At 33.8% G+C, this 13,820-nt stretch overlaps 1 protein-coding gene across 1 annotated transcript; it reads left to right on the top strand.

Moving 5' to 3' along the window:
- Window positions 1–554: 554 nt before the first annotated feature.
- Window positions 555–2,187, top strand: LOC127148471 (heat stress transcription factor A-2e-like; the record flags this gene model as incomplete). Its single annotated transcript, XM_051082187.1, has 2 exons — window positions 555–1,360; window positions 1,880–2,187. A coding segment is annotated over one exon (654 nt), but the record flags the coding sequence as incomplete, so codon positions are not given.
- Between the last annotated feature and the right edge of the window lie 11,633 nt (window positions 2,188–13,820).

The following is a 13,820-nucleotide window of genomic DNA, read 5'->3' as shown; positions in this document are numbered from 1 at the left end:
TTTTTGCGCGCTCTACACTCTCTCCCATTCTCCTCCTTCTTCACACTCTCTGTTCCATATCCGCAAACAATTTCTCCTTTCCGAATTTCAACTTCTATAGGTCGATACTCCTATTCAATCTTTCTTTGTGTTAAAAGTTTTTTGTTCATTTAAAAATCGTTTATGGGTTGCTACTTCACTGGTTTTTTTCTATTTATTTTTTCATTTTTTTGCAATTTAAAAATCTTTTAAAAATCGCTTATCGAGCTATTGGGTGAACGAACAACAAATGCAATTGGGACCTCATCGACTTTATCAACAAATAACAACTTCTCAAGCTTCATCCGGCAGCTCAACACTTATGTAAGTTTCAAAATGTCTTCAATAATATTTCTAAGATCGAGTAAATTTAATTTATAGATAGAATGGTTAGAGGTTCTTATATAAGTTATAAGTTTTTCTTTTTAGTATTTTGTGTGGTTTCTCTAGTTTTGTGAATTCTGGTTTAGAGTTTCTTTAGTTGGGGTGGGGAGTTTTGAAAAGGAATTATGATTCCAGGGTTTTAGGAAGATTAATCCGAGAGATGGGAGTTCGCAAATGAAGGTTTCTTGAGAGGCCAAAAGCATCTCCTTAGAACTATTAAGAGAAGAAAACCACCAACCACTGACTCTTTGCCTTCCGAACAAGAACCCAGTGCTTGTATCGAAATTAGTCGTTTTGGACTCGATGTCGAACTCGACCGTTTGAAACGGGACAAGCAAGTGGTGCTGATGGAACTAGTTAAGCTAAGGCGTAAGCAGCAAAATACAAGAGCTTACATACAAGCAATGGAACAAAAGCTGCAAGGGACAGAGATGAAAGAACGACAGATGATGAAATTCTTAGCAAGAGCAATGCAGAATCCAGACTTCATTCACCAATTAATCCAGCAGAAAAAGAAAAGGGACATTGAAGAAGCTGCAACAAAGAAGAGGAGAAGGCCTATTGACCAAGGACCAAGCAGCTCCAGAAGTAGTGAAGAAGAAAGAATCTCAAACATTAAGATTGAGCCTATAGAATTTTGTGGATATGAAGTATTTGAACTTGAAGCACTTGCTTTGGAAATGCAAGGATTAAGGAAGGCAGTTAAGAAAGAAACAGAAGTAAAGGAAGAGATGCAACAGGCTTCAGAGAGTGGAGGTACAGAGTTGGATGAGGGATTTTGGGAAAGTTTTTCAGTGGAAGAATAAAAGAAGAAGACGAAAACGACGACATGGTGGAAGCCTTAAGCGATCGCTTCGGCTATTTAGGTTCAATCCCCTAAAGTAAGGTAGCTGGAAAACACAAATCTGACATAGCCATTTTTGCACTTTGGTTCACTTCGGATCTCCATTTCTTCTAGGTAAGAAAATACAGTTTTTGTTTCTCACATCCCACTTTGTTAGGACCCGTTTGGTAACTATTTGATTTTTGATTTAAAAAATTAAGCCTATAAACATCCATTCAACTTTTTGTTATCTACTTTTTACCAAAAGTTTTCGAAAACTAAAGTCAAAATTTGAAAACTAAAATTAAGTAGTTTTTGAAAACTTGTTTTTGTTTTTAGATTTTGACTAAGAATTCAACTCAATAACTTGACAAAGGCAAAGTTATTTTGTAAGAAAAGAAATAGGCTTAATTTTCAAAAACAAAAAACGAAATGATGATCAAACGGGCCTTAATGACATTAAATCAAACATTCCTCCAAAACCCATTACTCTCTTCTGATTTGTCTGGAATTAACAGGATGGGAAATCTTGGCAAGCACAGTATTAAAAGGGAGATTGTCTTTTCCTCTCTCTTTTCTTTCTCTTTGACTTTCATTTTCCCACATCAAATCACCCCCCTTAATATTTTTTCTCTTGGCTTTATTGAGTTGCAGGCAAATTTAGGTGGAGAAGGACAATGGTAGCCACAAGATGAATGTAAAATGAAGGTGTGTTTCTCATTGAAAAGCCATTACCACGATATATTTTTTTGTGACTTTTGTAGGAATAAAAAGAAGAGTAATTTGTGGCCAGAAATTGAGGAAAGTTGCAGCAGAAGAAGCCAAAATGGAAGGGGACCCAAGTTGGTTTTTTTCTCTTTAAGCAGTTGGTAGTTAAAAAGTGTGGGTCGGTCTGATTCTTTGTTTGTTTTTGTGTTGTCCATTTGTGAGAGTTGCTTTGGAATGGTCGGTGTTGAGCTTGAGTTTTCATTGTCATCTGTTGAGCTTGAGTTCTTTGTTAAGCTTGAGTTCTTTGTTAAGCTTTTAAGAATAATGACTCTTTCTACTTGGCTTTGAGATATTTTACAGCATGGCCAATCACTTCAGACTTTCGTCCTAGTAAAGATGATCTCATTTGTGCTCTTCTGATATTAGTATCGAGATCAGGTACTGGAGCATTAAAAGTGGTAGTTGTGTTGGCATTTTTACGGTATAAACTCAAACTCATGCTTTAATTCTGATTTCTTCATATTAAACTGCACCTGGTATTATTTATAAAACATCACCTCTGCATCGTAATGTACTAATATGTTTAACAACTAAATTAGGGTGGTGCGACAAAGTCTAAATAATGGAAGAATGCTTGTTGTAGCAGCAGAAAAAGTTGTTTCCATAATTGTTATAGAAACCCAAGTTTGCAGACTTAAATTACAAGTTTGTTTATGTATAGTTTACTCTTTTGTGACTTGAGTTCCCTTATAAACTTGGAAAATAAAATTTGAGTTCCTTTATAAACTTGCTTGATATTACATTTGCTCGTGATGTTGGATCTCAAGATGATGTGTTTTTTAGAGAAGCTGCTTGAGAATTAGGTACTAGTTTAGCTGCTTCTCTTCATTTTTCACCTGAATTCAAATGAAAATCTATGTCTTTTTTAATGTTTTTGCGATTGTAGAACAAAGTGAAAGCAAGAGTATAATAGTTCTAGTAGTTTTGTCAATCATATCAGTATTAATCTTCTTGGCTTCGAGCAACTTTTTTATCATTAGAAATGTAAGAAGAAGAGCTAAAGGTATGTAAAGCTTTCCTCCTCATTCTCTTGAATCATAAGGTTTTTGTTTCCATTTTTATTCATCTTAAGTATCAGCAGATAATGAAGTTACTATAACTGAGCATCTAATAAATGAGAGTCAACTTGATGTGCCGATTATGATAACCGAGCAATGAGTTGAAAAGGAAAGCAATCATTTTTATTCACTTTCTTGATCCTGATAAGTCCAATAGTAAGGATGATTTTATTCATAATTACAAGAATCTTAGAATGGATTGTTGGTTGTTGATTGTGTATTTTGTGTTGATATTTTTGTTATGAAATGCAATGGTAGGAAAGGGGAAGACCTTTAATAACACTAGAGTGAAGCATAAAGTGAAGCGATCGATTAAGGTGCCCACGATTAGTAACAAGCTAGCAGATATGATGATTATTCATGGAGGAAATATGGCCAAAAGCCAATCAAAGGTTCTCCACACCCAAGGTATAAAAATATGATTGCTTTACTTTTCAACTTATTGTGTTGATGTTGCTTATTTCTTTATAGATTGATATTGGTTTTCATGATAATGTTATGTAAAAAAAATGTTGATTATTCATTTGGCGGGCAATATTATGAGCTAATCAATTACAAAAGTTCATAGGTTGCCACATAAAATGTTTTTTTTTTTATTTGGGAAAAGGATTGTATATGATTGCATCTATGGAATATTTCTAATAATAGATTGAAGAGATTTAGGAAAGCCTAATGGATGAGGTAGACTAAAGAGAGTTATGTGGATTGGGGTGTGGATATAAAATCTTAAAAACTTTTCATCCTTCTCTGCAATTTTAGTACTTCAAACAGCTTTGTTATTCTATATAAAATGGTTTATTTGGATATTGTTTGTAGATAATTGAAGTCATATCGGGTTGAAAGCTAAGCGATTGTGCAGAGATTGCCAAGCGACTGTTGAAAATTGAAGACTGAGAAGGCATTTAGGATTTTTAATTATTTAATTCTTGTATTAGAATCTTTTTTCATGTACTATTGTAGAAATGTATATATAAACATAATATTAAGATTTTATTTTGTGTATTCAAATGTAAAAGATAAATATTATAGTTTCTAACATAATATGAATTTCATTGATTTGTTGGCGTGTGAAAAACATATTTATCTACATTGATCCAATGTCGGTCTATAGGACAATAATGTAACAATTAAATAAAAATAAATTTGTAAAAATGAATCCAAAAACTAAGCTTTAATGTCGGTTTTAAACCGACATCAAAGTTCAACCGCTTAAAGGGCTTCAATAACACTATCAAATATGTCGATTGAAAACTGACAAACCGACATTAAAGAGGCCTTTAATGTCATTTTTAAACCGACATTAAAGCCCAACCGACATTAAAGAGCTTCAATAACACCATCAAAGATGTCGGTTGAAAACTGACATTAAAGGCCTTTAATCTCGTTTTTAACCCGACATTAAAGAGGCCTTTAATGTCGTTTTTAAACCGACATTAAAGGCCAACCGACATTAAAGGCCTTTAATAACGCTCACAAAGATGTCGGTTGCCAAGTGACATTAAAGACCTTTAATGTCGGTTTTAAACCGACATTAAAGGCAAAAATTCTTCTAGTGATTTTTGTACACAATTGTTTAGATTTGGTTCTATATCTAAATGACATTTTTTTCAAGATCTTTTACTAGATTGTTATATTTCGTACACAATCTTGAACAACCAAATAACAATTTGAAAAAAATAGATTTTTTACATTTGATACACAATGTTGAAACAGATAATAGTTTGAAAGAATAAGAAAAGAAAGAGAAGAAAGACGATGGAAGAAAAAAAATCGCAAAGGAAAAGGAGAAGAAAGACGATAAAAGGGAATGACAAACCTAAAATATTTTAAAAAAAAATGGTCAACTTCAACGTGGTTTTTCATTCTGTTACACAGACAACAAATATTTTACCCATTTATTATATTTATGGAAATTTACCTATTGCCTTAACTTTTGGATTTAATTTATTTAATAAAGATTAATTAACATCGTACAAAAGCATAAATCTTGCGTTGAGAACCTTAATTAACATTGATAATTTCCCACTTGTTGAATCCTACCCCATAAGAGAAGGTAAATATTTATATAATTAAATGAACTTGTTTAAGATTTTGGTTGGTCCGTGATTTATTATTGAAAAGGGGATCTCTCTTGCCTTAGTTTAGTATATGGCAGAAAATTTCCTTATTTAGTTAGTTATTGAAATTTTCTTCCAAGTATAAGTAAAATATTCCCTCATCACGGACAGATATGAACCTCGATATTAAGAAAGATAGTATACGTATCAATTGCGTTTTCAAGTTATACTCATTTTGACTTGTTTGAATAAAGATATTATAATATTCTATGTGGACCAACTTCAAAATTTTGTATAGAGACTTTTCAATTTTAAGTAGGGGTGGAAATGTGGACCGAGAATTTTTCTTTCTTCTTCCATTTCAATTTTAGAGATAGGGATTCCTTCTACTGAACTATCACTTATAGTATAATTAAAACTACTATGAAATTGAACATTTTATTGATAAAAATTAAAGTATTTGAAGATGTTCTATTTGATGCCATTGTTGCTAGGAGTGGTTTAAACTTAAATGTTTACCACTACAACCTAAATTGTTGACCCTGCAACCTTACAGAAAGTCAATAAAAATTGGAAATCAAAGATGCTCATGTCAACATCTGCAGAGCCAAGAAAGATCCTCATTGCATCATGAATCCTTAAAATAAGTTAAGATTTTAATGAGATAAATTGAGTATAATGAGAATATAATGAGATTATCATATTTATGCATTTCATTTGGAAGACTTAGCCAAGGATGATTTGATAAATTAACACCCATCTTTGTTGGGAAAAAAACCTTCAATGTTTTGCTTCAGGAATATAATTGAGAAATAAAGAAAAAGAAGGTGAATGGGGAACACAGTAATTTGTGAAAAAAATCCCAATTTCAATCAATAACCATGACCTCACTAGAAAGAAATTAACTATATGAAATCTTTTAGAATTTCATAACAATATTCTTTCTTCGATCTCAATTATTAAATTCTCTCCAATAAACTTGGTATCAATCACACAATTTTCTTTACTCTCAAACTAGAAAAAATATATAAAAAATTAATTAAATAGAGTTAGAACATCGGAAGTTTAAAGTATTTCTAACTAGATTAATTTAAAACCAAAGTTTTTTTTAGTTAGAGTCTATTACTTTCTTTAATCCACTCCTTATATGCGTATTTATTTTTCAAGTTGAGAAACATTTATTAAGGTATAATTATATTTTATACAAGGAACCTTTTGCATGTTACACATATGATTGGGAAGAATTCTGTCACATTATTCGTCTTAGATATATTCCCTACCTACAAATGAAAATGACACTTCTTCGTGGCCTATATATATGCTATACTCTAAGTATATGTTTGTTGGAATATATAATAGGCTCTATAAGGAAACAATGACACAGAAGATCATAAATTATGCCCATGCCTTTATGCTACACAACTTGGGCTAGGTAGGGCAATCCTCAAGAAAACGATGGTTTGATTTGTTTAACTTGTGATTGTCGTTACGTGCTCATGCCAACATGGAGCAACCACATCCTAAAAAAGGTTTAATTAAAAAATAAAACAAAAAGAAGTTGCCACGTTTTTTATGGTTTGATTGGACAACAAAATAAATTAAATAATTTTTAAATAAATAAATTAATAAAAAAGTTTACAAAAAACTAGAATTGAGTTCGGGAGTCATGACTTAACAGGTCTAAAACTAACAAAGTCACGTCTAACACATGATTCACTATTTCTATTTGACATGCTTTTATCTTTTCTTTCGATAACATGATTTCTCCAGATGAAGTAGAAACTGGTAACATACAACTCAAAGGTTCTACCTCTAAACACATATATTGAACACATACTAACGATATAAAGGAGTGAGAAGACCCAAAGTCAAACAACACAAATGCAAAGTGCCCTAAGATTAGGAGCATACCTGTCACCACTGTGCCAGTTTGCTCAGCCTCTTGACGAGTGGTGGCAAATACTCTTCTCTACTGGGAAGTGGAAGTCTTGTTCGAGGCAGCTCGAACAGTTTCTAAGGACGAAAGTCAGCTATATGCCATGGTTGCTTGCATTTATAACATACTTCACTTCTTGCTATGCAACGTCCCCCATAAGATCTCCCACAGCTACGACAGACAGCTTTCAAGGTCTTACCTGCTTTAACAATCTCTTGGGGATGCCACTAAAAAACATCACCTGACCTTAGATTCCTTTGTGGCGCTACAGTAAGCTGCAGTGTGTTGATCCTTTTCTTGTAGTCTTGGATGGGTCAGTCCTCTCATGTAAACTCATATCCACTTTCAGGCGCAGTGTGTTAGTGTGGGTGGCTGGCCTGAAGGCTCGAACGAAACCCTAAAGATCTAACCTAAGACCTCTAACAAACTTGTCAGCCCTAGCAGCCTCAGTTGCTACCATCTCAGTGCAAAGTGGGACGACATATCAAATTCTGCATCGTACTGCTCCACAATCATATTGCCTTGCTGCAGTTTTAGAAATTCTTGTTGCTTGGCATCTTTCAGGCTGGCAGAGAAGAATTTTGCACATAAATTCTCCTTGAACTGCTCCCAAGTTATTTGATTGACGTCACCACCCAACATCCTCTTTATAGTCTCCTACCAGGCGATGCCTTTGTTCGTCAATAAGAAGACGGCGCACTGAACTTACTGGTTGTTAGGGCACCTCATATACTAAAAGATGATCTCCATAGAAGCTAACCACATATGGACCTTGGTGGGGTCTTCCAAGGATTCGTCGCATGTCTTAGGGTTGTACTTCCTGAAATCCCTCAAATGTGTGGTCTTTACTGACAACTGATCTAATATGCTCTAGGGTTCCACTAGGGTCTCAACAGAGGTTGTGGGATTTGCTGGAAAACTTGAAACGGTGCCAACGCCTCTCTTAACATATTTTGATACCTCTACTCCATTGCAACGAGGTTTGCCTGAGTGATAGGTGCAATGGGGTTGGTAGCTTGCACGACAAGTTGTTCTTCAAGCTGGGTACGTTAAACTCCTCTGCCTCCCTTACCACTTCTACGGGCACCTTTACGTGGTGGAATTTTACCTAAATCTACCACCAAAAGCCTTTCACAATACAATCATAACATTCATACTTTATCTAGTTTAATTCATGTAAGGTCATAGATATATGCATGATTATGAATCATAAAACATACCTTACGAGTGATGAAGGACTGTATTAGCCATAGAGGTAAAAGCAAATACTTACACCGTAAGTCAGTCTACAGAACCTAAAACTTAGGCTCTAATACCAACAGTAACGACCGAACTCTTTATTCTAACATGAGGTCATTACTATTTAAAGGAAAATAAAATTATCTTAACAAAATAGAAAATAACACTAAATTTTATAAACAAAACCTCAAATACTCATTTAAAATTAAAAATAATTGAAAGTATGTAGAAACAAGATCTAAAATAATAAAGTCCTAGCTCGGGCCCTATCTACTTTTGGAAGAGAAATAATGAAAGAATAAAAAAATACAGAAATCAAAATTGTAAAGTGAAAGCATAAGCAAAAAAGTTCCCTATGGCAAGTCGAGGTCACTTCTTGTCATTCGCCAGCTTTCCTCCACCTCTGCCTGAAGAATTAAACATAGAAAGAGTGAGTATAAACATATACTCAGTAAGGGACCTACTACTAGTCTCACTAAGCGTCTGTAAACTTCCTGTTAGGGTCCTGTAAAGAAGTACCCCTAAATTGGTGTGTTCCCAAATACACACAATCTAGTGATCCCGTAGGAACATCTTTGGTCTTCAATGTACTCAAAGGAACACCTAGGACAAAACTGGTCTTCGATGAACTCGAAGGAACACCTAAGACAAACTGGTTTTCAGTGAATCCAAAGGAACACTTAAGACAACCAGGCAGTAAGTGACCCCGTCGGATCACACAGTCATAAAAAGATGGTGATCCTGAGGGACACCCATATCAGTACGACTCTAACAGATAAAGTTAATAGAACACCGAATCCTTAGCATGTAGCACATCATAGCATCACAAACATGGCATGAATATTAATCATACCGTCCTCAATCATGAGATTAATATTTTATGCATCTTTATTAACATAAATCAGTCATCATCATCAACATAACTTAATCATAACATACGTCATCAATACATTATGCATTTTAGTGACATCAATGCATAATAAAGAAATCACATGCAACTCTTAACTTCAGTATGAGGGTCTAGTAGGAGAATCTCTTATCTTGAGATTAGCTTAACCAAAGTATCCTAACAGTCATGGTCAAACTTTCCAAAAAGTCAAGTCCTAAACAAAAGAGAACCCAATAACAAAAAGTAATAATTTTAATGGTTGATAAATAACCCAAGAATAAATTTAATTCAACTTACCCAAAATTGAGGGTGAATTCCAATTCAACCTTAATTGTGGAAAAATAAAAGCTCTCATTTCTTTCAATTAGATCTAACCAAGCCTTTATGAAAATTATAATCCAACTTAAAGGAAATTCCAATTTAAATCTAAAATTAAATTATTTAGAGTCCAAAATCAATATCTCATGGGTATTATCTAAAACCTATTAAAACTTACCAAAATAGGTGGAAAAGGACAAAAAACGGCTCAGCTAAAAGGAATCTGCTCGGGTGGTTGCTTGGAGTTTGTGTGCAGCTCGGATAGAGGAGGTCGACTCGTCTTCGAAGGAGGTAACTCGACTTACACCCACACAACTTGAACGAAAATGGAGAGATGGCTTGGGCGGCTTGCAAAGGAGAACCGACTCGAGTGTTTGCTTTGGTTACCTTCTACAGCTCGACTTGTGATGGCAGATTAACGAAGGAGAGTTTGGTGGGACAACGAGACATGACGGTAGAACGACGTGGCAATGAATGAAGAACGGTGCTTGAATGCGACCGGTTCACGGTGGCCGATGAAGAAAATGCATGCGATAGAGATTGACGGAGACATAGACGCGTCGGACGGAGGTGGTGGTTATGAGGGCAGTAGTGGCTAGGATTTTGTTTGAGAAAAACATGAAGCTAGGGTTTCTTTGAGGAAAGAGATGAATAGTGGAGCACACATCCCGAGGTCTATTTAAGAAATAATAATAATAATAATAATAATAATAATAAAATTGTTATTATTTTTCTTTCCTCTTTTTCCTTATTCTTTTCCAAATAACCAACGAAAATATCTCTCTCCATTTAATTACCAATCACATCATTATTTTCTTTATCCAAAAATAAAACCAAATAACTCTTATTCTCTCTCATCATTCATTCCTCCCATCACATCATCTTTTTAACTTCCCAAAAACAATATATTAAACTTAATAATTATATTATCCATAATATAACTATTTTACCTTCCTTATACTTTAATTATACATATATACATATATATAATTAATTAATCTAATTCCTTAAATCTCACCAAAACCAATTAACTTTAATAATATAAAATTTCAAATCTCCAAACAAATTAAATATTCTCCCAAAAATATTTAAATAATCCTAATTTTCACAAAATCAAACAATTCCAACAATTAACTCATTTAACACCCAAAATAATTTCAACATGGTTAAAATGAAACTTAAAGTATTTAAAATTAAAATTACCTTACTTTGGGACATTACATCATCACTCTAATATTTGAAGAAGTGATTCCACAAAATAAGTGAAGAGCATTCCATCAATTAGACTATATTGAAGAAAATTCCTCATCTTAAGAGCATTTCATCAAGTAGGAGGTGTCAAGAGGTTAGCCATGCAAGGAGGAGGTTTAAAAACACAAGTAGAAGGTGTCAATTGGAAGCTATGCAAGGACCACTATATAAAGGAAACTTTGGAGGAGAGATTTTTTCAAACCGCCCGTGCCAATTGTGTAATTCCAATTGTAAAAACTCTCAAATTAAGTCTAGTTCATAGTGTAGGGCTGCTCGACTGAAAAGAGTAAGGAAATAGTTCACCTTCTGAGCTAAACCACTGATGGTTATTTTTCAGGCAAGATTGAATGATGTTGAGTTATTGAGAGCTAAAGATTGCATTATGTGGAATCTTAAACTAAAATTGAATGGTGTTGAGTTATTGATACTAAAGACAACTCTAAACAACTTTGTAGAATGAAGTTTTCTCATTTAAGTTATGGAAATTTAGTTATTAACCTCTAAAGTTAGAATTAGGATCCTGGACATAAACCTAGTTTTTAGGCATTTAACAAGGTGGGCCGAGCGTTAGGACACAAGGGTTGTGCTTCGCAATCAGAAGGGTAAGGAGGTTATTTTATCGGGGTTTAGATGCTGAAAGGTGTGGCCAAAGCACGATCCGATGGTGTGAGGCATGCACTTAGGCTATGTGGGATTCCATGCACGTGGGACAAGCAATGACCATCCATGCACGCTCAAGATACGTGATGCAACATGGAAAACAACCAAGGGATGAATGCGACTTGCACAGATGCACAAGGTTAGCACGTGACCAGGGGCTCAAAGTTTTGTACGTGCGTGCCAAGCCTGTTGCTCACATGCCATATTTTGGTCTTTTTTTGGTATTTTGGCGATGTTTTCTTGGAGTGGGAATATTTTCTGGATAAAAGAAACTTATTGAAGATTAAATATGATTATTGTAGGATAAGAGGAGTTTGGATGATTTTCCAAGCCAAGGGATTGACCCACAAGTTTTTGAGTGACTAAATGCATTTAAATGATTTCAAAATATGCATAAGATTGCCAAGTTTGTGATTTCTTGCTTGACTAGCAAGCGACTCGCAAGCATGTATGTGAATGATTAAATGCATTTAAATATTTTCAAATGTGCATAAGATTGCCAAGTGTGATTTCTTAGTTTATTAGCAAGGTATTAACAAGAATGTGTGTGAATGACAAATGCATTTAAATGATTTCTAATATTTGAGTTAAGCATGATTTATTTAAGTAAGACTTCAAGGTTTCAAAATCAAAATTTTAAAGCTATTTACAAACATGTTCTCAACTAGATTATCTTGAACATATTTAAGTAAACTAAAGAAGATTTATAAGCATGCTCTGAGATTTCTAAAAGTGATATTTCTTACTGATTTAGAAAGATGTTTGCAAACCATGAGTTTGATAAATGAGTATATTATACAATGTTTATATGAGTTGTTTGCCCAACATGTGTTATAAAACATTAGGTTTGAAAGCTTTAATTCTAAGAATGTGATGAGTTAACTTTGAATTTGCATATATGTTTCCCATATTCATGTGAAGGTTTTTAGAGGGCCTTTATATGTTATGAATACATCAATGAAGGCTCTAATGCCTGAGGGGGAAAGTTCAACAAATGATGGTCTATTAGTTATTATCTATGGATGTTATAGTTGGGATGTGGTGACAGTCTAATGTACCTCAAAATTTATAAAATTATTGACAAGGTTTGCAAACAATATTTATAAGATGATGATGAGCTTAGAGTTGTATTTACATAATAAATTATGATATTTCATGAATTGTATGTTTGGAAGCTTAACATCAAGCATAACTATTATTTAGTAAAGCAAGTTTTAGAAATCCATCACTCACTTGATTTTTCAACTCATTCTTAATTTCAAAATGTTTTCTCATTTTCCATGTATCAATTGTGTGTTTCCTCGAGCTGAGCTTACTGCTGCTAAGTCAAATAGTCTGATAGGAGTCATCAAGGTAACTGAAATAGTTACTCTTAGTCGTGCAGTAAGTGTTGTCAACATATGACAGTGCTTGCCAACCCTCACACCCTCTTTCGGGATTAGTAAGTGGTGGTTTTGGAAGGGGGTGTGACACTTTTTGCTCTCTAACTTCTCTTCTCCTTCACCTTTCCTACACTACCAAGTTCTGCAAAATACAATAGCGAATTTCGATCCTGGAAGGATTGAGTCATATGAAGGAGGAGAAAAATAAGGAACAATAAATAGGTAGAAAACTCTTTTGCAAGAAAAATCTAGGTATTCCCCTACAATGGCACCAATTTGACAAACAAATTTCGAGTTGCCCAAATCCGTGCCAAATAAATTACGGAATCTCACACCAAACACTAGTTTTAGTGGTAAGTTTGGGTCGAACTTATATAGCACACTGATTTCTAAAATAAACTAGTTTTCAACCACATAACTGAAGGTAGGCAGGTTTTTGAGTTGAATCTGATTGCAAGAATGTAAATAGCATGAACGAAGAAAAATTGGAAGAGATTCAATGTCAAAAGAGTCTAGCTTGAGTTTGATGAATTTTTTCTATTCTATGCATTTGATCATACTTTTATCATGCTCAAATTTCTAAATTGATTACATCTAACCAATTAAATTGGAAAAGCCTATTGAATTGTCTCAAGCAGCTAATTTAAACTAATATATATAAAATCGATAAACACATACAAAATTGATATTAGTATTGATTGCACTATGTTCAATGGACAACTAAGGTGAATAATTAGTTTTTAAGCACCTAACTAAATATTCATGTAAAGTTAGTTCTAGGCTAGATTAATCAATGCATACAATAAGCAAACTTAACCTATTGCTTTGATAAAGCAAACAATCACCCAACGTTCAAAAGTAAAATATTAAAACGTTTAAATCAAAATTGGATTCTATAAATGAAAAACATCTAGTTCAAAAGGTCACAATTATTACAAAAGAAAGAAGGAAAAAATCATAAACAATAAAAGCTAAACAAAGGTACCTTAGTATCGATACATAGTCCAAAGCACTAAAAAATAATGTAGAAGGTCTTC

Source organism: Cucumis melo, chromosome 1 (genome assembly GCF_025177605.1).
Source record: "Cucumis melo cultivar AY chromosome 1, USDA_Cmelo_AY_1.0, whole genome shotgun sequence".
Taxonomy (NCBI): Eukaryota; Viridiplantae; Streptophyta; class Magnoliopsida; order Cucurbitales; family Cucurbitaceae; genus Cucumis; species Cucumis melo.
This window is presented reverse-complemented; position numbering and strand designations above follow the sequence as displayed.